Source organism: Pimephales promelas, chromosome 14, assembly GCF_988280905.1.
Source record: "Pimephales promelas chromosome 14, fPimPro1.hap1.1, whole genome shotgun sequence".
NCBI lineage: Eukaryota > Metazoa > Chordata > Actinopteri > Cypriniformes > Leuciscidae > Pimephales > Pimephales promelas.
Window position 1 is genome coordinate 15821273 of NC_142782.1, and position 27642 is coordinate 15848914.

At 38.8% G+C, this 27642-nt stretch overlaps 1 protein-coding gene across 1 annotated transcript; it reads right to left on the minus strand.

Annotated features, from left to right (window-relative positions):
- Window positions 1-1496: 1496 nt before the first annotated feature.
- Window positions 1497-26468, minus strand: dok2 (docking protein 2). The gene is made up of 6 exons (XM_039663443.2): window positions 26349-26468; window positions 24244-24375; window positions 23601-23768; window positions 16963-17065; window positions 4906-5081; window positions 1497-3864 (listed from the first exon to the last, which is right to left on the minus strand). The coding sequence occupies exons 1-6, from the start codon at window positions 26451-26453 to the stop codon at window positions 2878-2880; spliced, it is 1671 nt and encodes a 556-aa protein (XP_039519377.2). The 5' UTR covers window positions 26454-26468; the 3' UTR covers window positions 1497-2877.
- Window positions 26469-27642: the final 1174 nt, after the last annotated feature.

Sequence of the window (27642 nt, forward strand, 5' to 3'; positions counted from 1 at the left end):
ATATCAACAATCCTGAAGCTTTTGACTCTCTCACAAATTATGCACACCATGACTCCAACTGTTTTGTAGAGGTCCCCTATTGAGGAGAAACATTGCCCCCTGGTGTTCAACAAACTATCTTACACAACAAGGAACTAGGCCAAGAGTCGGTGCTCAGCAAAGCTTTCATCTTTTTCCGTATTTCAGCGAAGAGCTCATCTCACACCAGACTCCAAAATCTGGAATAAGCATCAGTGTGTGTACTGTATGCACTGCTTTATTCATTTGCACTGCTCCAGTAGCAGAGTCCCGCCACATTCTGCCTAGTCTACCGTCCTCTGCAGTCTGATAGTGGAAATAAAAAGCTTTAAAGGAGTAGTTCACTTTTAAAAACTCTTGCTGATAATATACTCACCCCCATGTCATCCAAGATGTCCATGTCTCGAAAAGAAATTAAGGGTTTAACCAGGATTTTCTCCATATAATGGACTTCAATGGGAACCAAACGGTTCAAGGTCCAAATGAGAGTTTCAGTGCAGCTTCAAAGGGCTTTAAACGACACCAGACGATGAATAAGGGTCTTGTCTAGCGAAACGATTGGTCATTTAAAAAATAAATAAAAAAGTTTAAGTTTTATAAATACAAATGCTCGCCTTGCTCTGATCTGTCATGAGCGTTCGTGACTCTCCTGTTCATCAAAATGAACAAATCTTTTTTCGAGTCATGACTCTAAGGGTGCTAGATAAGACCCTTATTCATTGTCTGGTGTCGTTTAAAGCCCTTTGAAGCTGCACTGAATCTCTCATTTGGACCTTGAACTGTTTGATTTCCAATGAAGTCCATGATATGGAAAAAATCCTGGTATGTTTTCATCAAAAATCTGAATTTCTTTTCGACTGAAGAAAGAAAGACGTGGACATCTTGGATGACAAGGGGTGAGTAAATTATCAGCAAAAGTTTTTTTAAAAAAAAGTGAAATACTTCTTTAAATTGACATCTGAACTAATTACAACGATGTGCTGTGACGTGTGCATTTAAAATGTACAGTAAAATACATTAAAAAAAAACATTCATATCACATGTGACACAGTTCATATTTCTGGAGTGCTCTGAAACAAGGAACAGAAACTGAATTGAAAAAACCTGTAAAGTGTTTTCCGACTTTTAAAAGTCTCCAGACACAGTGGGACTCATGAACCGTGACAAGCAGGGAGCCTAGCAGCATCCTAACAGTGCCCCAGTTTCCCTCTGCAAGTCAAGTTATTATTATTCATGTGCTCCTCAAAATAAAAAGCCTGTGAGAGGAAAAGTCAGAGCCTGGCCTTAATAAAACCTTGACACTCTGCGGAACTCCCTTGTCCATCATTAGCGGGCAGAGAATTAAGTAATGGGCGTCATTTTGTTAGAGATCTGCAGAACTTTAATTACCTGTGTGAACTCCCATCACAATCCAGTTGAAATGAGAACAAAACAAGTAAAGAGAAGCAGGGCTATTAGAGCCACATGTTCAATCGAAGCTAAATTACTCTTTGATTTACAACCGGATAAGATCAACTACTCCTTTGTACTGTAGATAGTGAAGGTCACAGTAGATATGGTTGCTACTTGGACACTTAGAGAGGAATTCATGAGGAATGCACTGCGCACTTGTGCAAGTAGTGCCAACACGCCACAGAATTTGTGGTGAATACAAATGCTTAGCATAAATTCCAATCTTGCTGGTTGGTTCTAAGTGCTACAGTAGGTTGTGGAGGATACAGTACATCAGACTATCAAAATCTGATATACTTTTTTGTGCGGATTCAGACACCCGAGTTGGCTCCTTAAAATGCAAAAGTTGTGCGAATAAAACGTTATCTATGAGCCAAATTTGCATAGTAAGGAGACATGTTTGCATAAAGTAATATTCACTTAAAATGGATTGCGGGTGCTCATCTGAATAGGCCTACAGTCTATATATATATATATATATATACACATATATGTTTGCACTAAAAAAATGAATATTCATTGCGCAACCCTCTTAACTAATTTTGCTTCTGGTAAGTCTGTGTTATGTGTTATAAATCCAAAAGTGGGCTCATCCGAATATATGTAAAATGCTATGAGCTTAATTTATATAAAAGGAGTGTGTCTGTGATCATTAGAATGACCAAAAACATTCCTGAGACTGCCAAAGTTATTTGTTAAACTGGTTTGTGGGTGATTAACGCATAAGATTCAGGTAATTTGCTCTGGAGGTAATTGCGACTTTTTGTCTCACAATTCTGCAATTCTGAGTTGAAAAATATATAAAATTGCGAGCTATAAAGTATGGATTGTGAGATATCAATTCACAATTCTGACAATTGCAAATTTCTGACCTTTTCTCTGAATTGATTTTTCTGAATTTAGTTAATTTTTCACAATTCTAGGAAAAAAGTCAAAATTGTGTTATAAACTCGGAATGTGATATAATGAGTAAAGAATTTATATCTTGCATTTTTTTCAGAAAGATATAAACTTGAAATTGCGAGTTACAAGGTGCGAATTGCGAGATATAAACTCGAAATTCTCAGAGTTTATATCACACAATTCAATAAAAAAGTCAGAATTGTGAGTTATAAAACTCGAATATCGATAAATAGTCAAAATTGCAAACACCCCCCCCCCCCAAAAGTTTGAATTGTTACAATTACTTATTTTATTTTCCCTCCGATGAAAACAAGCTTCAATGGATCAAAGCTTTTTTAAGAACAGTAAAGCACTCTGATAACTATTTCCCATTCTGCATATTAATTGATTAAATATTTAATTCATTCATTCATTCTTCATTGTCCTCTGTAGTGGTGATGCCACATAGCTGAGCATCACCGACCATTATGGTTCTCATATATAAGTTACTGAAGCAGTTCTTAGTTATTTTTTTTGCGTTACTTTGACCATGATGTTATCATATGGTGAACAGTCTTCTTCCTCACTGTCCTTTTGCTTTGACAGCAAGGCTCTTCTGGGAGCTACAGGAACTGCATAGTCATCGACAGATGCGTTGTACGGGTACTCGTGACCAGTCGGATCCATTACTGTGCCCAACATCTTCCAAGCGTGACCTTTGACCTCCTCCGGCTCATCATAGAGCGATGGAGACCCACTTGGGGCCACACCGCATCCTTCCGGTTCATCATAGATGTGCTCGACTTTGTACGATTTCGTTTTTTTGTTTGCGAAACGGGTTCTGATAGCAGTTTCATCTATAATGTCATAAAGCGGTTCTGTGTTCTCTATGTTGCCTTTCTTGTCATTTTCACAACTGGGTTCTACTAAAGTGGGTGGAGGGTTTGATGCGGACAAAATGTCTACCATCACATTCTTGGCAATGGTGTCAAAGGGCAGCGAGTAGTCTGAGTCCTCGGGGTTGGAGCATGTGGAACGTCTGTCTTTTGGTTCTCTCTTCTCCCCTGGACTTCCCCGATCTGGATCCGGCGCCATGGCCCGGGAATACATCTCATCCTCTGTGTTGACCAAGGGACAGCTGCGGAAGTTCTTGACTTGGTTCTTACGTGGCGGAGGCCTGGTGTCCAGGTTCAGACTCTTGACTCCTGTCAGAAGCTTCTCTGTAGGGGCTTCAAGTCTGGAAAGCTGAGGGTTCTGGGGTTGTTTGAGACTGTCTCTGATTGCTCCCTCAGTCACCATACTGTAGACAGAAGTCTCTTCAGCTCTCATTCGGGGCGAAGAGGGCATGGGATCTCGCTCCACACTTGCTATCTGCTTCACAGGTAAATGGACTCTGTGTAGATTGATGGCGGCCTCTACGGATTGGAAGATGGTGTTGCCTTGTTTTGTGTCGAACTCAAAGTTGCCTTCCCCAGAGTCGCATCTTCGCCCAGCCTCAAAGGAGAATGTTGCCTGTTTATGTAATTAGAAATCAAATTAGTAGTAAATTTACACTGCAAAAAATGACATGGTCAATGCGTCATAACAACATGTGTTTTTTATTACTTTCAAATCAAATTAATTCAAGCTTATTTTTTGAATTATTCGAGACAAACTTTTTTTCACCTACTTTTTTTAGTCAGTTTAATGTTATTTAAGTTGAAATTCATGTTTTTTTAGAATTTAATTCCCAAAGGAAATGCATGATTCAGTTTCATGGCTTTCCATTCCATGGATTTCAATTCTTACAGTTTCATGGCTTTCCATTCTTATAGTTTCTTGTTTTTGGGAGAAAATTATTTTCAAGAAACACCCTAGGATTTTGTTTTTCTCGTGTGTGTGGACATCACTTTATCATCTTCTCTAATGCCGCTTTTCCACTACACAGTACAAGCTCGACTCGACTCTGCCTCGCCTTTGTTTGGTTTTCCACTGTGTAAAAGTTGTACCTTTACCTGCTTTCAGATACTTTTTTTTTAATCACCTCCGGTGTGGTTCTGAGCGAGCTAAGGCAATACTAAAATGTCACGTGAAAACAATGCTGACTGCTGATTGGTCAGAGAGAATTGTCACCATTCACTGTGTCATCATTAGACGCGCCAGATGGAGTACACCCCGCCATTTTTAAATAGTTTTGCCAGAGATAGTTACTAAACTTGTTACTATTATTATGGCAACTCGGAAGAATACGCCCTCAAACGAGGAGGTGCTGACTTTACTTTGTTTGGTTGCTGAAGAGAGCATCCAGCGAGAGCTTGATAGGGCGACAAGGAACGAAAGGCGTCGCTATGATGACCGGGTACTATTTGTGGCGGTACTTTCTGCAATGGAAAACAGAGCGAAAAGCGAGCTGAGTCAAGCCGAGTCGAGTCGAGCTGGTACTGGTAATGGAAAAGCACCATAAAGGACAGTGTCTTTTTACAGTGTCATCACTATACTGGACACAGAGATCACACACACTGCTTGCCTTACTATCATTAATCGACTGACTGCAAGTCACTGTGCAAGCCATACCTTATCTCGTCCGAACCTGCGGAGGAAACGGTAGGGCCAGGCGTAGAGAACCTCTCCTGTCTTAGGTTCTTTCAGAAGAAGGCTGTCAGAATCAGTCCGTAGAAGCACTACTCCTTTCAGGCTGCATCTCTCAGAAGCCTCTGTGCGCCTCACTGTCACCTTAAAATCTTTCATTGCTGAAGATAACAGAGAGGAGAAGCTTTATATTAACAATGTGCCAAAAGAACACAATATAAAAAGTATCAACCGCTTTACACTCAAAGATACTCTGAGATAAAAAAAAAAAAACAATGGATTCAGCACACATGTGGCCTCCTGAAGGCTTATGAGTCTCGTTGCCATATGTCTTTCAAATAAAAGATTGGATTTCATTTTATTTTTATGGTCCCTTTAAAAGGTGCTTTATGTAACTTTTCTTCTAAAATGAATGCTTGTTTAATGCCAGTATTCCTATTTCTATGTGAAGTCTCCGGGTAGGATTTTCTGCGAAAGCCATCGGATGTGACGTGCATGCGCACCCCCGAGCCTCTCTCCTTTTTATATACAGTCTATGCGCGTCGATAACACCAAAAAACGGCCTGCCTCAGCACAAAACAAACTCCACATAAATATAAAAAATGATACACAAAAATGTATCTGCTGAAGCTCGTCAGGCCGTGAATCAGATCCACTTAGGACGAAAACATGGATCAACATCGGCGTTTGAATTATGGAGAGACCTCCGCTATTTTTATTGTGATACAAGTTTTCAGATCTGCTGAAATAAATAATGGTAAACTGTAATGAAATAGCAAGGTAAACTACAACATACATGAAACATGGAATGAACACAAAATACTGTTCCAGGATAACAAAAAGTAGGTGCTTTAGGATGTAACTTTTATGTACTAGATCTACCTGCCCGTTCTCATCCTTTAACGTCATATAGAACGCTACAGTATATGCAAAAACGGCGCTATACTACGCACATGGCACCCTTTGTCGTTAATATAACACGCGAACCCAAGACGTTATAAATCCTTTAGCGTGAATATGACACGTACACCCTACCCCACACCTAAACTTAGCCCTCACAGCACGTGTTATATTAACGATAACGGGTGCCATGTGCGTAGTATAGCGCCGTTTTGTCACTAGCGTTCTATATGACGTTAAAGGATGAGAATGCGTTGGATCTACTGTCTAACATCACTCATCCCACTACTATCATGTTGTTTACGCACATTTCCAGACACGTTCAGAACAGTAATGTTACTTCCTACGATTCTTACTTTTACACTAGACTGTAGTGAACTCAGTCTAGTTCCATTTTCGTTATCAAATTATACATAGATCTATGTTGACATTGCTGCCTGATTGTGAAAGATACACGAATAGTTAGTGAAATGCCTTATGCTAGAAAACACCCATAGACTGTAAAAAAAGGATAACACCACATGTCGGCTAAATGCAGTCGCTGTAACGTTATCATGGTACATGCATGGAGCATTAGTTTAACGTCAAGCTGATAGTAGCCTATTATTGTACCGTTGTAGTGGGAGTTTACATGAGTTTCCAGCATGTGTTGTGATGCTTTCTCCAGTGTGTTGAAAGTCTCAGTGTGGCCGTGCACCATGAGTGCTCGCTCTTGTGTTCGAGCTCGCGCAAGAGCGCGAGCTCTCTTTTAAAAATTGGTTGCAAACTAAAACATCACCGATAAAGGCCGCTAAAAAATACATATAGCACCTTTAACACATTCTGTAGACTATAAGTAACATTGCGCCTATAACTCTAAATAGCATGTTAGAGTATTAGTCGACTGGTAGGGAAATGGGTTTATTACCTGTTTTCAACGTATCAGACGTTACATTTTCACATATGTACAATAATCCAAAGCAGATTTATTTTGATGCAGCAATACCCAATATAATTTTTTGTTGTTGTTGTTGTTGTTGTTGTTTTTTTGCTCAAGTGTACAGTTTTAGTAGCCTGGCTGCGCCCTCCTACGCACTTCCGCTCAATTTTCTTTCAGTACTGCGTCTGGGACTGCTGTGTATCCTTAGGTTTCCAGAAATCAATTTTTTGTAGGACCAATCAGCGAATAGAGGGAGTGGCTGAGAACGATGACGTTGATGTAAGCGCGTCAGTTTCAGTTCAGTAATGACAGCAGAGAAAGACGTGAGAAAAGCTATTCGGTCCGTTGTTGGAAAAGAAACTGCCAAATATACAGAATTTAAAGCCGGATTGTTATCGTCTCACCTCTTGTTGCACAACGGAAGACCAAGTGAAGGAGGCAGAAAGTTTGGAAGTTTGTGCTGGGCAGCTCGTGCACAATGACCGTGACATTTTGGACGGACGGTTTAGCCTGGTGTTCGCGGTGTTCGGAAGCCCCGAGTCCTGGCTGCTAAACTATGGTTGAAGATCCGCTCAGGAGTCATGTCAGTCGCTCATATTCCCAACTGTAAATTTACTGATTCTTGTGATGAATAGAACATTTTAAGCCCCTTTGTGCACTCGTGCAGGAGGTTGGTGTGTCAGTTTTACATGTTGTAAATCATACAAATTGGTTGTGATTTTTTAAAAATAATTGTCATAAATAAAAATGTGAAAACCCATACTTTGAAGATATTTGATTTTCAGTTTTAGATGGCAATGGTTGATTTGTTTTAATAAAAAAAACTAAATGCCACATAAAAATGTACAAACACATACTTTGAAGATCATAATTAAGGTAATTAAGAAACAATAAGACGTAATATGAAAAATTGTTGTTTATTACACATCTGCAGATAGAGACAGACTGATCATTCACTGTAACAGCTACAGCATTTGCGGCAGATCAGAAAACGACCACAGCGGTGTATTTGTAATGATTAGACACAGCTTCCACCGTTGAATGAATATATCACTGTCCTTCGTGTCAAATATACATTTCGAATTAATAATTGTTCATAGATTAACAAAACCTGCAGCTCTCGTTGACTGAAATCCTATTGTAAACATAATCCTCTGATCATTCGGACTTGTTGTTTCCAGCCATTTCGGCGCGTGACATACGTCACTCACGACCACACGTTAGCGATTGGCTATGGCAGATCATGAGTGACTCTGGGCAGATCCAATAAATTTGAACTTTAATAGTGAACCCGCCTACAAGGAAGTAAACATTTCTCAATGAAGCGGTTCCAGACTCTATGTGCAAATGAAATGTACTAGAGTCTGGTTGAACCAGGCTACAGTTTTAGCACATGGCGGCTGAGAAACAAGCACCTTATTAGATGTTCTCTGCTGAAAAAGGTCAACACCCCATTCGTTACTGCTGAACTAAGGTGAACACTGTGGCACTCATGATTCTGCTGTTTCTCCAGAGGGATTGTCTATTAGACAGCTCGCCAGGCAGATGTTTTTCTACACGGGAGCCGACATGGGTGATGAAACTCCATTAATTTCCTGAGGTGAAGTGTCAAAAAGAGATTTTCTGCTTATGCTATTCAGTCCAAAAATAGTCCGACCAAAAGGGTGGACTATTGATTAATAGGCTTTGCATACATTTATTGCGAATGTTTCTCAAAGTCTGCTTTAATAGTATTGGTAACACTTTACAATAAGGTTTCACTTGTTAACATTAGATAACATGGTTAACAAATAAAATGACTTATTTATTTTATTTAAAAAAAATATTAAAAAAAAAATAAAATAAATAAATTATATAAATATTCTGTATATGTGTGTGTGTGTGTGTGTGTGCGCTCGTCTTTCTACGTCATGCGTGACCTTTCAAAATGATTATGTAATGTGTGGCGCAACTCAGCTAGTGCAAGACGCAAAAACCTTAATTTTTTTTTTCGACTGAAGAAAGAAAGACATGAATATTTTGGATGACGTGAGGGTGAGTAAATTATCAGGAAATTTTAATTCTGAAGTGAACTAACCCTTTAAATATACCCTAATATGGTTATTTAATTATCACTTAAAAATATCTAAATAAAATTAGCAATATTTAAATTTCATTCTTGTCTGTTACATCCAACAGCTAGAGTGGCCTTGATTTCCACCAGAGAACACTCCCCGCTAGTCCTTTGCCATTCCAACATGAACTACATTTCCCATAAACCTTTGCACAGATTCATTATGTTCTGATTATTGCCACCCCTTTCCCATTACCCTTGTACCCTTGCCTATACAAGCCTTGTTTATTCAGTCTCTCATTGCAGTCTTCTTTAGTGTTGCACTGCAACTCTGAGTGTTATCCTGGTTCCCTTTCGTTGTAACTCACATCGGATGACGACAAATGGGGTTTCGCTTATAAAGCCTGTCAACTTCGAGTCTTACAAAACGAGCCAATGGCAAAGAAATGCCATGGGTCAGCAGAATTTGCATGCTGCAACTCTGCCCCACCTTGTGGGTATCTAAGGAGAATACCGGCAATATGCAGATATGTATTCGCTTCGGAGCCAAGTGTATGCTTCACTCCCTAAGCCATTCTGAAATCTTCTTCTTCTTCAAGACGAGATTCTTTCCAGGTGTTGGTGTGAAAGCGATTCCCAGCGAGTGCACATTCCCTGGGATCTGTGCAGTGATCTGCAAGTGTTTGTGTTTCTCCCTGGTCGCTTCAACACTCCATCCTCTCTAAAAAAGCAGCGTGTGGCACATCTTTTAAAGATGCATCGGCTGTGCATTTCTGGTTAAGGTCGACTTCTATCCGACTCTGATGGGCACATTTGTTGCTCTGTGTTTTTGGGCTTTGAGCACGCTAAAACAGTCCTTGTGGATGACTCATGTTTTCATTGCGGAAACATGGCCATCGTGACTCTTCAGTCGAGGCTCAATCATCTTACAAAAGGGAGAGTATCCTCATCCACACTGATCTACTGTTCCCATGGGAGCTGGTACTTTGGCTGGTGGCCAGGGTGATCTGAGGGTGATGGTGTGGCACAACCAACCAACGATTCGTCCTCAGGCCACACCAGTGTCACAACCCGAGAGCCGTCCGGATGATGTTCCGGGGTTCTGTGTTCCTCCGCCTTTCCTCCCCTCAATCAGGTCGCTGCCAAAGGGTACACTGGTGTCCCCATGGTGGAACACTCTGTTGCGATGCAACTGTGTTAGCAGAGTGCTTCTTCCCTTGGTGACCCAAGCCTGTAGGTTTTCGTCCACTCTTGTGGCGAAGTCCTATAGAGCTGTGGGGCAGGCAGCCACCTCTATGCATGCCATGGCCATTCTGCAGGTCTACCAGGCCCAGATGCTCAAGGACATACACAAAGGGAGAACTGACCCAGGGCTCACAAGGGGATGAGCTGCGTCCCACCACTGACCTTGCTTTCCGGGCAACGAAAGTGACCGCACACTCCCTGGGCCTTCACGTGGGCCTCGTGGTGGATGAAGCCGCAGGAAGTAGCCACAGCCCTCTCCAGCCCTAATCTCCCGGACAAGCAGGGCTCCTGAGATGGGCTGCTCAGAGATGGTCATTAGTTCTTATCAGGAGATGGTAGCAGGGCCACTCCTTTCCCCGGTGGAGGGCCGGGGGAGAATCTTGTTATCCACTCCCCGCTGCTCAACCCCAGGTGGGCAGCACCCTAATGTGGTTAAAGAAAGAACTGACACATCCATCTCAGTCTGAGCACTCAGAGTTTTCGGATGACAGTGTGCGCCACCCAAGGGCCTCACCACTCTCGTCCCCCTCTTTTACAGAGTTCTTGGATGACAGTGTGCACCGCCTACGGGTCTCGCCACTCTCTGTCGCCAGACCCCTGTCCTGTGGAACGCTGGTCCTTCCCTGGCCTCCTCAGTCAGGACGCAGCTAATGACCTCGCCCTCCCATCGGGCCACTATGCCACCCATGTCTGGGCCGGTCATTCCGCCTCGCTGCACCACCGAGTGGACATCTGTGGTTTGCATGACCCCGCTGATACAGTTATTGGGAGCCTGGCTAAAGCTTCCCAACCTGTCCCGCTGGGTCGCCCGAACCATCCGACTCGGCTATACGATTCAGTTCGCACGGTCTCCTCCCCGCTTCAGGGGAGTCCGCTTTATTATGGTCGGTGGCAATGCCCCTGTCATGAGAGCAGAGATCGCTAGAGGTCCACTGAAACTTTTTCTATTGCAATGCCTTATTTCTTGGTCTTCCTAAAAAAACAAATTGAAGATTACAGTATGTTCACAACTCCGCAGTGAGAGTTCTCACCTCTACTAGGCATTCATCTTACATTACTCCTCTACTTCACAAACTTTACTGGCTACCTGTGTCATCACGTATCCACTTTAAGGTATTGCTAACGTTCAAAGCATTAAATGGCCTTGCTCTACGGTATTTGTCTGACCTACTCCACCCTTACCATCCTACACGGTCTCTCAGATCAGCTGATCTTGGTTTATTGTCTATCCCTTGTTTCCGGTTGTCCACTGTAGGTGGAAGGTATTTCAGTACTAATGCTCCTCAAATATGGAATTCGCTACCTCTTACACTACAGAATACCTCATCTGTGGCTACTTTCAAGACCCAGTTAAAAACATATCTTTTTAAGATGCGTTTTGGATAATGTGATTATATGTATCCTATGTGACTGCAATAAATATGTGGGTGTCTAAATGTATTGTATGTATAATGTAAAGCGACATTGAGCTTCTGAAAGGCGCAATATAAATAATATTCTTATTCTTCTTCTTCCTGTGCATATTAAATACAAACAATCAACGCAATTATTAGTGAATAAGACAGTGACTTTAATAAAAGGGAAAAAAAAATAACTTTAACAACCACCCAATTTGTTACAGTGTTTTGTCAATAAATGTGTTAGTGTAACTGTGTGTCCCAGGAAATTTGTCACAATTCACCATAACGTGTTAATATTTTTTGTGCCCTGCTTTTAAGTAACTTTAAAGTACTACATTTTTTGGCTTTTATTGGATAGGACAATATAGACGAGAGAGGTAACAACAGGAGGGAACTCCAGCTGGGATACAGATGTAGATGTAGATGAGATACATCTACACGTATTACTTTATGCCATAGTTAAAAAGGACTAAAACTGCATAACTCTGTCGATAAATATACTAGAGTGGGGAAGAAGGAGAGAAAGACAAAAGAGTGTGATGTGGTTTGGAGGTATCTTTTTCCGTTTGAAAATTGTGGCTACTCCAACCACAGGCAAACTTAATTGAGAGGAAGTGTGCCTTTGCAAAGACAATGCTACCTTCTGTATGCAGCTGTCAGAACAGAAGTGAACATTCCACACCTCTGAACAAATGAAAAAATTATACTTCCTGCAAAAGAACAAAAAAGCCACAGTATACACAGACTAGTGTAAAAATGTAACAAGAGACGCATTTCCACATTTACATCCTGTTGTCATGAGCAACAAGTGGTAAGATTCATATGCAAGATTCTCTCTTTCTATTGCTCTACTCTTGGCATTGCACCAAATTTCGGCAACTGTTTCGTGGTTGAACCCCTCTATTTCCACCTCACTTTCCACATGACCTCATTTGCATAACATTCTCATACAGTTTATCTCATTTTCACTCCAGGTGTGAGTTATGTTCAGGAAGTTGTAAAATCATCTATTCAACAACACACCTTTCATGCAAGTATTTAAAGTGGGGTCTAAATGTCTTAGAGCGCTTTCAATGTAAAGTGCAAGAGAACTTTATCAGCTGAGATGTAGGATTTCCTGTGGCATCCTTGGTAGAAGGTCACTAGCCAGTGACTACTAGTCAAGCATTAGGTCTCAGCCAGCCACAGGAACCTCTTCCTATTCTAAATAGAATATTGTACAACTCAAGTATTATTTTTTTATGGAGCCCCATAGCACTGGTTCTCAACCTTTTTTAGGCCAGCACAGCCTATCCATTCTCCAGGTCCCGCCATTTTGCTCAATTGTTTTTTTTTTTATTATAGTGTATTTGCATGCGCAAAAGTGGACAAATCTTTTTGTAAAAATGTAAATTAATAAATCAATTTAAAATGGACAAATAAGTAGACATTTAAAATTATTGTGCAATTCACCTTTGGCTAAAGCCACGCCTTATAATGTAGATTGACCAATCACAGCGCAGCCAAGAACGAGCTACCACAGAGGTCGGACACTTTTTCACAGCGCTCCATTGACTTTCAACACAGGCGTCTCATATTTTTGGTCTCGGCAGGCTATTACCGTCGTAGTTTTATCCAAAATATGGTTAAACGTTGTGCCTCGGGCATTTGTAACACAGATGCGCGTTTCCCAGAGAGGTTGGAGGGGGGTGTCCGTTTTTTCCCTTCCCAAAACCGAAGTAAAATCCTGACAAATGTCGTCTTTGGATTAAACTGTGTGGACGTCCTCAGTCAGCTAAACCCCGCAAAGATCAACAAGCACATCTTTTTTTTTAATTCTAACCTTACTGTAAGTGTGAAGTTATACTAGCTAGACCGTTTTATAATGTTTTAGGTTACGATTTCAGTTCTCATACCGGTTGTTGATACGCTAGCACATGCTGCTAGTCCGTTTGCTTTGTAATAACGATTATAGAAGTGAATAGAGACCCACTCAGCTTTGCAGGAACAGTGTTGCTCCCTGATATTGTTAGTCCCAGCCTCCGTCTCGATTAGTAGGAAATGCGGTGGTTCATTTTTTGACTGTGACCGGTAACGTTAACGTTATGCTTTTGCCTCTATTTTGGATGCCTTGTTGTTTCTTGCGTTTGTATGTCTTGAATATAGCCTTCGAACGCATATTGCAGTCCCTTTTGCCCACTTCTATCGGACATTTTATTTGCTGCTTTATAAAAGTTTGATAACATTTCAGCAGGAAGAGCTGTTACAGCATAAGCCATGCAAAGCGCAGATGAAGTTTGACTGATGTAGCAACAGTAACTAAGGGGGGGGCGGGGCTTAGCCAAAGGTGAATTATTGTTTTATGTTAAATGTAAAAATGTTAAATAAAACAGAACAATAAATGAATAAATAGTAGGCCTATTTTAAAAATAAATAGACATATGGGACTGTTCAAAACAGTTTAAAAACATTGCATGATGGAGCGATGGGGTGAACACTTTTCAATGGTGCACTAATATGCATTAATTCACGCTTAACTAATGCACCGATAATCTCAAGTTATTGTATGACTCATGAAGAACTAAACCCCAATGATTACTGCATCAGCAACTAATAAATCTGAGTTTAAGTCATATATGAATTGCAGTTGTTAAATATGCCATGAATTCCCTGTAAACATCTAGTAGTGTAAATTGAAATAGTGTCAATGTGTTGAATCTGAGATCAGAAATAAATTAGCGTAGTCAAAGTGTAAACCAAGTTCTTTTCTGAGCTCCAATTACTGTTCACGACTCTAGCATGTGGTTTCAGACACTATGAGATCTGCTACTATTTGATGTGGTTTACAGTTCTTTTAGTCTCACTAATTATTTATTTTAATTGATTCTTTAATAGATCTGACATAAACATTTGTGTGTTCTAGTTCCCTTTTGATCATTTCATTAATCAATCATCATTTCCTTTTGCACCCCTTTACCCTGCTGTCACTTGACAGAACAAGGCCTTATGATACTTAAAAAGGAACAGATGGATTTAATAACCAATTTGAATCTGAAACTCCCCCAAGCGGGATATATTCCTAAAGAGGAAAAAGCAACAAAACGCTGAAGCTCAGGCACACATAGGCTATGGGATGATTTTAGCAGACAAAAAAAAATAAGTCAATTAGTGTAATGAGATAATTTAAGTGCTATTTCTGAATGTGGCCACATATAGTAACATAATCACCCATGCTTAAACAGTCAGGGTTGTATTTAAATGCCGATGAAATTCGACTGGCTGGGTCAGATTGCCTGGCACCTGCACTGCATCAGTGATGTGTGTTTTTGCACTTCCACTTCCCCTCTTGACTGTCATCTTGCTGAGGAACACAATATGAAACATGTCCATTGAGGACTTTTATCTTTCTTTTGGGATGTGTTTTGGTTATTTCGTTTTTATGCATTTGTCTGTTGGCCTCTTTTTCAAATTACTCAATTTAATTGAACAGATAGAAGAAGAAACAAGTAGTATGACAGAAGAAAATGCAGAGAGTTTAACGGAGAGTTCAGCCTCCATTTAAGTTCCGCCTCATGCTGTAAATAATACATAAACAATCGTAACGCTTTAGATTACAACCCGCAAAGTACTATATAATTAAAACATTTGTACAGTAACTTTCTGTAATTATAGTGTACTTGCATGTTAGTAAGGTAACAATATGTAAAGTTTTGGGAATAAAGGGGTAACAACCAGGAGAATTAACAAAGTATTAATACTGTAAGTATTTGGGAGCAATTTAGCGAGAATATTGATTATGTACCTTTTTGTAATAATGGGGAGGTATACTCTTCTTCCATGTAGTTACAGGGTAAGTGTAACATGTGTGGGCTGTAAATTAAAGTGGCGTTTGTTATGTAGTTACAATGTAAGTATGACATAATTAAGGTGGTCCTTGTTACCGTCTTGTTCCATGTAGTTACAAGGTAAGTCAAAGTGGTGCTTGTCACAATTATGCTATAACTACATGATGGCACAGGAGTATATTTCCCAAGTATTTTTTTTTTTTAAATATTGCAATTTTTATTTACTTGCCTTGAAACATGTAAGCCCAAACTAAAACATCTGCACTTCTGCTATCAAAAAATAAATAAATTACTGTATAAATGCACAGATATTTACCCTGTAATTTTTAAAAAGCCTATACAACATGCATTGGTACACTATTATTTAAAAACATGGTAGGCAGATGCAGTGTATGTACACACATAATTGCTCCCAAATGTAAGATTGTTGTAGAAAAAGTAACCCTGCGTTCTAAATTACTTACAGTATAAAGAATTAGTTAATTCTCCTGGTTGTTACCCATTTAATCCCCTTTACCCCTTTAAAAAAAATATTTTTTTTAACTATTTTACCAAAATATTAGAATGATTTCTGAAGGACTGGAGGATCATGTGACACTGAAGACCAGAGTAATAATGCTAAAAATTCAGCTTTGCCTTCATAGAAATAAGTTACATTTTAAAATATATACTAATATATATATATATATATATATATATCATTTTATTTTAAATTGTTATAATATTTCACAATATTATAATATTTTTTGGATCAAATAAGAAGCCTTAGCACATAAAATACTTCTTTCAAAAACATTTTAAAAAAAACTCTTAACAACCCCAAACTTTTGAAAAGTAGTTTATATAAACATAAATTTGTTTAAATTAGATGTTTGAATCTGTGAATTCCAATGTAGACTCTGACATTTGGACCTCAGTGTGTTTACTGTACATGTTTACATCCTGAAATATTGCAAAATTTTAAAATAAGGATTAGAATTTGGTTGAGGACATCAGCTGATCCTGAATCAGACACAGCTTTGACATAATAGACAATAATAATGAGAAAATATGCACAGTCACAATGAGCCACAAGGAAAAGTGCTGTTTCGTGTAACTTCAAAAGAGCCAATGACTAAATGACACAGAAGACTAAACTAACTATAAAAAAAACAGCACTTACCCATCATTAATGAAGGAATACAAATAAAAAACTGATGTAAAGGTAGTCAAATGGGGTACAGAACCATCATTGAGAACAGCAGGATATTGCACATTTACAAAGATAAGTGGTCAATCTGCAAAACAAGGCGGACTTTCTTTCCACCACAAGTTTAGCCACAACTTTCCACTACGTAATAGAGGAATGAAGAAGTTAGCTCTTGGTTTCATGATGTTCACAGCACAAAATAAACTAGAGGTGTCAGACCAGAGAACAAGCCAATCTCATAAGCATGTCAGATGTGTAGAAAAGGTGCACCTAATCGTTTAGAAATGACCTCTGCCATGAGATTGACTTGCTGCATGTCTTTTCCACAGAAACTAGCAGATGAGATAGCTGTGTGACCTTTACAAGGTACTTTACCAGCTCATCCATCAGAGTAGTGCCACATGCAACTCCTTTGGTGACTTTAGTAGTGTGTGCGTTCATACTGTACAATTAGTAAACAAAATAATTCCAATTAACTATTTTGTTTTTGTACATACTGTACACTCTCTTACCAGTTTCTCTGCTGCAGTAGAGGGTGTTGTCCGCCATTGTTACATCATCAAATTCACCATGTAAACTGTTTCCTCTTACTGCACCTCTCTCTGTCCAGCTCATCTACAATGAATACAAATATACGGCAGTTTATAACAGGCATCACAAACAAATTATAAGTCTATAGCAATGATTTATAGTTTGATTGATCTCATCGGATCTGGTAGGAAATTTTCCCGTTTCACAGACAAGGCTTCAGTCTAGTCTCAGACTAAAATGCATGTTTGTTTTAACTGAAAGAAACTTGCAATAGCATATCTTAATATATGTCACAGCCATTTTTTTGTCTCAAGATTTATTTTATTTTAATTAGTTAGTTATTTGACAGGGACAATGTAGATTTATTGACATTACTGTAAATGCACCAGAATTAGCCAAAAGGCTATTTTTCATCTGTTGTCCCTGGACAGATCTTAAAATTGTCTACCTAAAATGAACAACAATAAAAGATTACAATGAACAATACAAATATAAAATGCACACCAGTAATGGTTTTTTTTTTCTAAGGCACGTTTAAAAATAATTGAACTGAGGCCTAATTCTGGCTTAGTCTAAGCCCTGTCTGTGAAACCAGCCCTTAATGTTTGCATCATTTGTACCTGGATTTTTGTGTTATGTCCATAAACACAGAAAAGAAGAATTAGCTACTATGGTGATTTTACTCGATTGTTCAGACAAATATATTTTGCATATACAGTATTTATTTTTTATCTAGGATTTTGGTGTAGAATGACAGATCTACTCCAGTGTTATCATTCGCTGAAAATAAATCTACATTTTTGTTAAAGGCATAGTACAGTATACAAGTTTCACAGCTAGAGGTTGCTTATTCAAAACAATAACAAAGACGTAGCTTGATGATGCCGTGAAAAGCAATGGAAATATGGAATAAAATCAGCCCAGGCTCATTAGAAAAACATACCTTTGGCAACATTATTGCAAAAAAAAAAAAAAAAAAATCGAAAAATCAATAGTCAATGTCTAAAGGGGAATATTTTTTTGTATTATATATATATAGGCTATATTAAATCATGTCCCTAATATAATTGTTGAAACACAATGCCACAAACCATGCTAACTGCAAGGTTCCCTGCAAATACCATTCTTATCATTAAAGTAACACCAGGTAACTTTTCAACCTTCATAATATATTTCCAAGTCTCTTGTGATGGTACATCGACTTACAATAGGTTGAATGACAAGTCTGCCATAGCCTGACGGGGTCTGTAGCGTTTTTAATCAGACTTTTAAACTTCGGGTTTCGGGTAGTAACCGGCGAACAAAGAGAACTACAAAATTCGACCGCTTTGCGGCCACCACCACTTCCTTAAAATTGGACGTGCGAGCCAAATGTTATAGTCATGGCCGAAGCAGCACAGAAAAACAAGAAAGCAAAGGTTTTATTGGAGCAAAGCAAAAAGAGAAAAAGAGAAAGTGATGGCGTAAAAGGCAGAATGCGGATCAACATTGGGCCAACGTTTTCTCGCTGGCGTGAGCTGAAGGAGGAGGAGTGGTGTCTCAATGCGGACTTGGCTGTTATGCTTTTGGACTAGTAAGTATATTGCTTGCATACTATCTCTTTCTTTTCTTTTTTTTTTTTGTCTGCCTGACTATGTTACGGAAGCTATCTTATCCTCTGTTTATCTTCATGAATCAAGTAATGATAGTAAAGTAGCGAATTATCAATCTGGTTGCTAGAAAACGATATTCTAGTTTTTGATGGTTAGCAATCGTCTAAACGGCATGCACAAGTTTGGTAGGGGCTATATTCTTGCAAGTAAATATATAAGATGTACAAAATTATATTTTAGGATACCTAACATGTCTGTGATATTCGTTTATTTTTCTTGCCTCAAGCTATAAAGCAAATCGATTTGTAAAATTTGCAGATTCATTTATGGTAGCTTGATATTATAATATTGACGATATATGGTTATTATCTACCACTCAAACATTGCATTGAAGTATCATATAGATTCAGTAAAACAGTAACCAATAGACTAGGCTACTATAATGACACTGGCTTGTAAACATGAGCATCGCGATCATTTGTCGTTAGAAAAAAAAATTAAAACCCATGAAATTATATTCATATGACATGCTGAAATTTATTCCACTGTACCTGGGATGAAGACATTTTCATCCCCAAGAGCAAAAGTTCCCTGGTGTTACTTTAAAGGGTTGGTAAAATGACAATTTAACAAGATGTAAAATAAATCTCTGATGTCCCCAGAGTGTGTGTGTGTAGTTTTAGCACAAAATAACCCACAGATATTTTTATATAGCATGTTAAAGTTGTCACCTTTTGAGGGTTTGCAAAAACGCACGTTTTGTGTCTGGCCCTTTAAATGCAAATGAGCTGCTGCAGAGGGCGGGGTTTCAAGAGCTTGTGTGTTAGCAGCTGCAATTTCCTCAAGCAGATACACTAAAATGACAGAAACTGTTCTCCCTTTATAATGTTAAAACGGAGTCAGTCAAAGATGAAGAGACTCAAGAAGAAGTGACAACATGTAGAATCCAACAGGACATCTCTGAATGGTTAGTTGATGAATTTATGTTGCTTATGTGGAGTTAACTATCTTCAGTTAGGATATTATGTCATGTAATATAAATCACTCATATAGAAACTGTTGTGAGATACACACAGAGTGACTTTCTATTGCATGTGAAAAGATAGTTGCTAAAGTTAGAGCTGACTCACAAATGCACTCTTATACAACCACTCTACCTCTTCTCAACATGGACTGCGTGTTCCCGGGGACGGGTTTATGTTCATTTTAGGGTTGGTGATGTCACTAACCCAAGAGGAATGTCGTGTAGTCCCTACCAGCCCTTTGTTGTAGTCCATTTCTTTAAAAGCAAATATGTTCCTTTGTTTTGAACTTTGAGCGTTGTAACTTTGATAATGGTGTTTATGCTCAAACACTAAGATTACACACTAACTAAAGTAAGAAAAGGGAAGTCATACTTTACCACCCCTTTAAAACACTCATAGTGACAGCCTGCTATATGTGGCTATAAAAAAGCAAAAATATTAAACTAAAATGCATGAATATACAAACAGACGTGAAAATATATGCTTACAAAAACTATTTCACAGTATCAATAAAAAATGTAATAGCGTATTAGCTATTAAAATAATATTGATCAGCCCTGATAGTGTGATCACAGAAATACCTCAAACCATCAGACAGCAGTGCTGAAGCACAACTTGTGTAAACAACTAAATTGCAGGTTACAACTTTATTGTCAAGTATGCAATCTTGATCCTTTTTTCACACTGTTCACACTCTTTCTGCAAGTGTCATATCAGTAGTGTGTGCTATGGAAATTCTCTTTACACTTTATGTTTGCATTTGCTGAAATGTACTTTAACATGAGGTTTGGACAAATGGCCTTTGTTGAGGAACCACATTGTGAGCCAAAAAACACTCTCCAAAGTGATCATATTATGTTGCACAACAGAAACCTTCACAGCATAAAGCCGCATTCATTTCCCCAAATTGATTACATCAAGTGATTCTGTTCCACACAGCGTTCCTCATTCTAGACACAACACAGTTTCTACTGATGGCTTTCTCTTTTCAGATTTTTTCAGAACTCTCTTTTCAGCCCCTTTTCAGATTCTAATTCTGAAAGACTGCAGCCTTTTTTTAGGAAAAGCTAAAAAATATGATGGGTTTTAACTTCATTCAGGAGATTTTGGGTAACTGCACAACTGACAGATGACTTTGAGCACACCGCCAACTGTGTGTGTGTGTGTGTGTGTGTGTGTAACCAATAGCGACAAAACGACCACCTTTCGGATCTTGCACTTAAGCTTATAATTTTGTTTTTAAAAATATAATTATCTATTTAAAAGTTGCAGAATGGATTCATTTGGAGACTTCAGAATTGGCAGAGATAGGCAGTCAATGCAAAACAAAATTATTGCAAAAGTTATTGTTTAGCTCGACTTGGTCTTGGGCTTTGTCCCGACTTGGTCTCGGGCTTGGTCCCAACTTGGTCTCAACTTGGTTAGTCTTGGTCTCGACTTGGTCTCGATACCCTCTGGTAGTGTCTTGGTCTCAGTTTAGGCGGTCTTGACTACAAGTCTAGTCGCAAAAGTTGAGCACAGGCCCCTTTGCTCCAAACTTCCTCAAATCATGTGATTGTAGTGAAGTGCCGCTGTTTGGTGAGATTGCGTTAATGTGCGACTGCCTTCTAGCGAGTCATTATTCTAGCATCTTTCTGGTACTCTGGCTGGAGGTGAGTGCGGCGGCTGGTTGTTGTTATGCTTGAGCCTAACGACTGAAACGAAATTAAGTGTTACACTTGCTGGGCTGTTCGCAGAAAAGCACACGTTGTGCTGAGGGTTTGCACACATTGTCAACACGCGCTATTTGATACCAATGTACAAATTCCTCTTAGCATCATGGGTGTATTTCTGCTTGGCTTCCTGGTAGGTCTCTTTCTGGCTCTTGTAGCTGTATTTATTTAATTCATGGGTGTATAGTTATTACTACTACTATCTGTGTATTTCAGCTCATCTTTGGACATTTCATCTCTTGCCGACCGGATTGTGTGCGAGTGATGCGATCTCCACATGTTTGGTCTGTGCGATCAATTGTACAACAGAGAATTAATGCTACGTATATTTTAGCTCATATTCAGGCTTTTGCATGTGAATTGATCTGCTGTTTTATGGGCACTTGAAGACTGTGCTGCCTGGCTCTGGTCGGGCGAAACTAAAAGGACTGCGCATGTGCAATGACGTTGAAATAGCGTAATGACGTATGAGCTGTTCTTCCTGTTGAATAAAGTAATTTCAAACTTTTAATTTAAATTTTTATCCTGTCATATAAATGAGTGTTCCGTTATTTAAAAATAAATGATCATTTCACTCAGTGTCTGTGAAATGAAGCAGGACAATGTCCCACCAGTGCTTGTTTTAAATTTTCATCCACACACGACTTTTGGGCGCGGGCTTTTACTGCGTGATAAATACAATCAGCACGGCAAAACGGTTCATGCTCATCGTCTCCAAATCATGACCAGAGACGGATAAATATTAAGTCGTTTAAAACCAATAAAGAACCAATAGGGGAGAATAGTTATAAGCGAACATATTCGTGCAGTGTGCACATGTCAAAAAATCAATTCCGATTTGAATATTGTGACGTATAAACGCGCACAACAGCCCGATTATTTTATCTGTCATTCATGTAAACACCTTGATCGGATTCATTGCGTGGTGTTTTTCTTTTAGTCTTTTTGTCTGTTGTGTCCTGTAAATTGGGTACAATTATTGATCTTTGGTAATTTCATATTTCTTGTGTTTAAAAAAAAAAAAAAAAAAAAACACAGGAGCGGGAGCACTAGTTGCTCTATTTTGGTGACGGGTGCTGATGAGACACAGTGTGTAGTCTGCAGCCCATAGTGATTGATCTTGTTTGACGTGTGTGTGAAGTGTAGTAAGTGCACATGTGGGTGCTCCTGTAGCATCGCTGATGTTAGCGATGTCTGGCACTAGCTCGTCCTGCTTCTGGTAATCACGAGTCATGTGAGTTAATTGTTTATTGTGTGTTGTGGTTATATTGAGACTAACTGACTAGCACGCCAGCATTTTATCTTATTTATTTATTTTATTTTATTATTTTTTATTTATATTTATTTATTTATTTCATTATTTTTATTTATTTATTTTTATTATTTTATTTTATCTTACAAATAAAGAATATTTTTTGTACTTTGTCTCAGAGTATCTGTGTAAGGGAAACATCGAACCGTGTCCTCACTAGGATACTTCCCTAGCTTAGTGACCAGTGTGGCATAGTCGACTTTCTTCCTCCTTTGCTCTCTCTCTCTCTTCTTGGTTTGTCTGCCTGTCTTTCTCACGCTCTTTCTCTGTCCATCAAACGTATGGCTCGCCACATAATGACATGAAGCATTTACTCTGATTCATGGCTAGAGCAAGGTTTTGCATGTTGCAACTATCCGATGAGAGCTTATGTACCTTCACAGCATCCATTAAGTCAATGCTACTTGGCATGCACTTCCTCATTTGAACTAAAACCGTTACCCACAGCACAAATATGTGGTACAGTGAGATATGAAAACAACTTCCCTTCTTTAAATATAGAAAAAAACACATCTGACAAAAGTCATGGGAAACAGTTGTTCTTTGTACAAACATTAACTAGCAGCATGAGGAGCACTGTGAGTCACATGCAAGTTTCTGATCAGCTTTGAATGGCTTTTATATTTGCTGATGTGGCAACAAAACAAAAAAAGTGTCAAGGCACAGCAATTTGAATCCTTGCGTCTGCAGATATTTTAGCGGAGCTGACAAGCTTTTAGCAATAACAATTTCTTTAGCTTTGGCTGAAGGCAGAAGTTAGACATACAATTTCTATGATTACACTGCCATTCAACAAGACTTTGAGAACAACTGTGGTTACAAAGCCAAGAACAAAAGTGAGGACAAAACCTGGAAACTTTGAAATAACCGCTCATACTGTTGCAATCAGGAGTTAAGTGAGCTGTTACACCAATATTCCATGACAGGAAAAAATACTGGAAAGCGACAATCGCATATTTTAAATTCAGTTATAAATACCGGAAAGGCGATTTCACACAGTTTCTGGATCCAATCCTCCAGTTCAGCTGTCTCAACGGCGAAAACAAATGTCTTTTCAGTTGTCTCAACCAAAAAGGGTCCACAATCCCGTGGACAGCCTTCGACATCAGCCTCCGAAACACGAATGCAGTCTGTCATTTTTATCACCTGTAAAAAACAACAAGAATCTCAGGAATTGAGGCTTAAACATTTTTTCCAACAAGTGGGGGGATTGCTTTTGGAGAGCCTATGTACTCAATACGCATTTTAACTGAAAAACCTTGACAAGGCGAATCTGTTTCATACACATCAGAACAATTTAAATAAGCTCCAGATTTGCAATTTGGGTGGGCGGTTTGACGTGAGAGCATTTTCTTTTACATTTTCTCCGAAATAAACATCGAATTTTTTCTTTGTCATATTTCATAGCAGAAATGGGAACAGATGTAATGGTTCTTCAATAGTAATTGTTTGTACATTTCCAATTTTCCACCCACACACAAGGCATGTGCATGACCCCTCACATAGTTTAATTTGTTTGTGTTCCATAAAACATCAAGGAATTGCATCACTCTCAGATTCACCACATCTTATTTATGTACGCAGTACAGGGAAAATCTAAGCTACACGGTTTGTTGTTCACCTTTTTGTTTTCCTGTTTGCGGTTGGCTCTCTCCAGCGTGCTGCCAGCTCCATCTTTGCACTCAAAGAACTCAAGGCGAGAGATAGAGCAGGAGCTCTCGTGGTACAACACGGACCAAACCTTTCGCCATTTCTGAAAGAGAAAGATGAATGGAAAGTGATGTAAACTGTGACACTTTTACTTATGTTGTCCTGTAGGCATGAATAAATAAGATATAAAACGAATGGACCTTATTATATTTCAGGATGTCTACTATCAACCAGCATTAGAAGACATATTAGAGCCATAAAAATATGACTTGTAGAAAAATGGTCTAATGACAACAATAAATGAGTAAGCTGATTAATTTGAATGAGTAAGCTCTTGACAAAACAAATATGCACAGCTAGGGTGACACATCTTACCCACTGACACACTTTATCCCATGCTCCCCCATTATAAACCGATTTTTTAAGAATGTCGGCGTTCCAAACTACCAATATTTTTGCAATTTAGCTTGATTTTGACACTTAGAAGTGAAACTGGAAGTGGTTAAAGGCACATAAAAATACCCCAAGTGCTTCCTACAATAATGACAGCATTGTCTTTTTTGGAAAAGACCAATGAAGATTTGTTTAACTTAATAGCAAACAAACGTCCAAATGTAAAATGTGAAAACATGTCAATGTAGAATACTGATTAGATCAGAATTTGTTACTGCTTTAACATTGGTTCAAGTGCCTGTGCATGGTTGTATCACAAGTGCATCAATTGAAAGCATTTAAAATGTGAGATTCCTCATTCAGGAAATGTCCATAATAAGACGAATTTTTCAGAGAATCGCTGTGGTATGGACATTACCAACCATTTCAGAGAAATGCATGGCCTCAAACAACACTTAATCTATTACAGATGCAACATTCTCCTTATGGTTTCCTAAAGAGACAGCCCTGATCCTATTGCTAACATTAACTCACTTTAATGGACTCCAGCAGGCCATAATTATCTATAGTCCCATATGGCGGAACTAACATATCAGTGGCATCAATCAAAATGAAGTGAAATGGTTTTAGATGAGAATATTAACTTTTTAAAGTGAATCATGTTCATAGTTCAGGAAGTTGTTCATGAAAGTGCCAGTGAGCTTAATATGATTCATGAATTTCTCTTATTGTAATTGCTCTAAAAATATGGCGTATTTGCCGACGAACGTGTGGTTCAAATTCGGCGAAGAGAAAGCAGCTAATTGAAATTTATAGATCAAGCCCATCACGCTCAACACAAATGTATAATACAGAAGTCCTGTTTTGATGACACATTTATCTTTTTCATTTGATTGACTTTGGAATTGGAATAGAATTTCTGGCACACTAAAGACTACTAACAGACAAATTGTAAGTTTGTACCGTTATAAAGACGTAAATGTCTGATCTCCAAATCTCCATCAGTACTTGAAGTCTTCAGTATTGGATATTAATGAAAATACCAACCAAGTCAATATGTTCCCCAGGGTTTAAAAAAAAAAAAGAAAACCAATTGAAAATAGCCTTATGGTCTGATCTACAAGCTTCCATTGCCCTACTACTCAACATCAAGAGTACATTACTGGTTCCTTTCCATGAGGCCTTGGTGTTTGGGGTAGGCAACCAAATGTGCACACATATCAACAACGTTTTGTTACTATTATTATTTTAGATTTTATTCTTTCATCTACTGGTTTGCAATATGAACAGCGGCTCTGCAATTTTACAAACAACCGCTTACAAAATTGTGGGTGTTATAGCCTACAGGAAATAAAGAACGAGTAACTGTCCAGTAGCGCTTTGCAACAGAAAGTTCTTCGATTTGGATATAATTTAAAAGTAGACAAGCATCCAACTAAAGGGTTTATACAATATTCATTGGTTTCATTATTTTGTGGTAATTTATGTAATCGAACGGCTACATCTCTGCACTCGGGCCTGTTGATTTAAGCCTTTTTTCGTGTTGTGCTCTCTGACAATAGTTACAGACAGACCATTACTGTTCTCAAAAACATCCATACTGAAAGAACACGTTCTTTGATTTTGCCTCTAAACATTCCCCCAACTCGAAGCCCCTGGTAAGTAAAGGATGTTCTGTCTTACCTTTCCAAACCGCTGCTGTTGTAGATACAGAATCCCCTTCTTTCTAATGTCTTCATCCATTTCTCTCGGTCTTGTCTCCGACCCCGCTCCTAGAGACTGTCTCATCTATTGTATCATACTTCTTCTGCTGAACTTGCTTGTGACGCAAACAGCATCTCCAAGTTCCGCCATATCTACTTCCTGTATAGCCCAAAAGTTTACACTTCTTTGCAGAGCTGTGCAAGTGCCTCAGTGTGTGACAAAAGCCACAATGATTACTCAAGATCACCAGTTTCCTCATGTTGTACCCAAATGAAAGGAAACAATAACGTATACAATTAGAAAACATTTTAAATCTTTATTGATTTTTAATGTTTATGGCACATTCAATCATTTAAGATGTTTAGGTTGATTACATAAGGCCTGAGGATTCCAATATTATGGTCTCTTTTTTTTAGAGAGAGAGAATTGAATCAATAAATTGTTATGCATTTATAAAGTATTCATCAAGCAGCCATATAAGTATAAATGCTATATTTGTCACATAAGAGCTATTTTAAGATCTGAGGTCTTATTTTTTCAAGGTCTGAGGTCAACTGCAAAACTTCCTGTACTATAATGTGTCAAGTTTCCATCACACACACACATACACACCAACTTACCAGTCAGAGGGGTGATTATACTGACCACTGTGTGCTGCTCCAGCTTTAATCATCATAAATAATTGATTTTATTTAATGAACACAATACCAGCAGGCTTACTGTGTAACTTCATTTTTAACTTCAAATCATTTTTAGCATGTGAGTAATTATTGTAGTGTGAGTTATGAGTTTCTGTAAAGCTGCTTTAAAAGAAAATAATTAATGAAAAACACTTGTATGCCCATTTGTAGGTTACACAATAAAGGCCTTTGATATACAAAACGTATTTAAAGGTGCATTGCGCAACATTTCTGTCACATGTCTGGCCTGTCTTATGCTACGTTCACACCGGACGCGAATCGCGCGTCAAATTCGCGCCTGACGCGTCTAGTTTTTGACGCTTGACCACTTTGTGTTAATTCCCGTGTCAAGAGCGAAACTGGCGCGCGTAAAAACAAAAGTTTGAAGCGAAATTTACGCGCGTCAGAATCGAAATCCGTTGGCGGCCATTGTTTTTATGTCGACCGAGCATTCATCAAGAGAGTTACCGCTCTGTATTTACTCTGGAGAGCAGAACAGTGGCGTGGGGATCATCGTCGCTGTATATTTGTGTCCACCCGACCCTTCGGAGCCGAACCGTTTGGCGAGTTTCACCATTTGCTCGCTCCAGGAG

Bases quoted from the DNA above. Each gene is read 5' to 3' on its own strand.
- dok2 (XM_039663443.2), bottom strand. From the start codon at position 26,453: ATGAGACAGTCTCTAGGAGCGGGGTCGGAGACAAGACCGAGAGAAATG. The intron at 23,769-24,243 runs GTGAACAACAAA...TGTTTTTTACAG, and splicing joins GCAAACAGGAAAACAAAAAG to GTGATAAAAATGACAGACTG. The intron at 17,066-23,600 runs GTATTTATAACT...TATTCATTGTAG, and splicing joins TGTGTGAAATCGCCTTTCCG to ATGAGCTGGACAGAGAGAGG.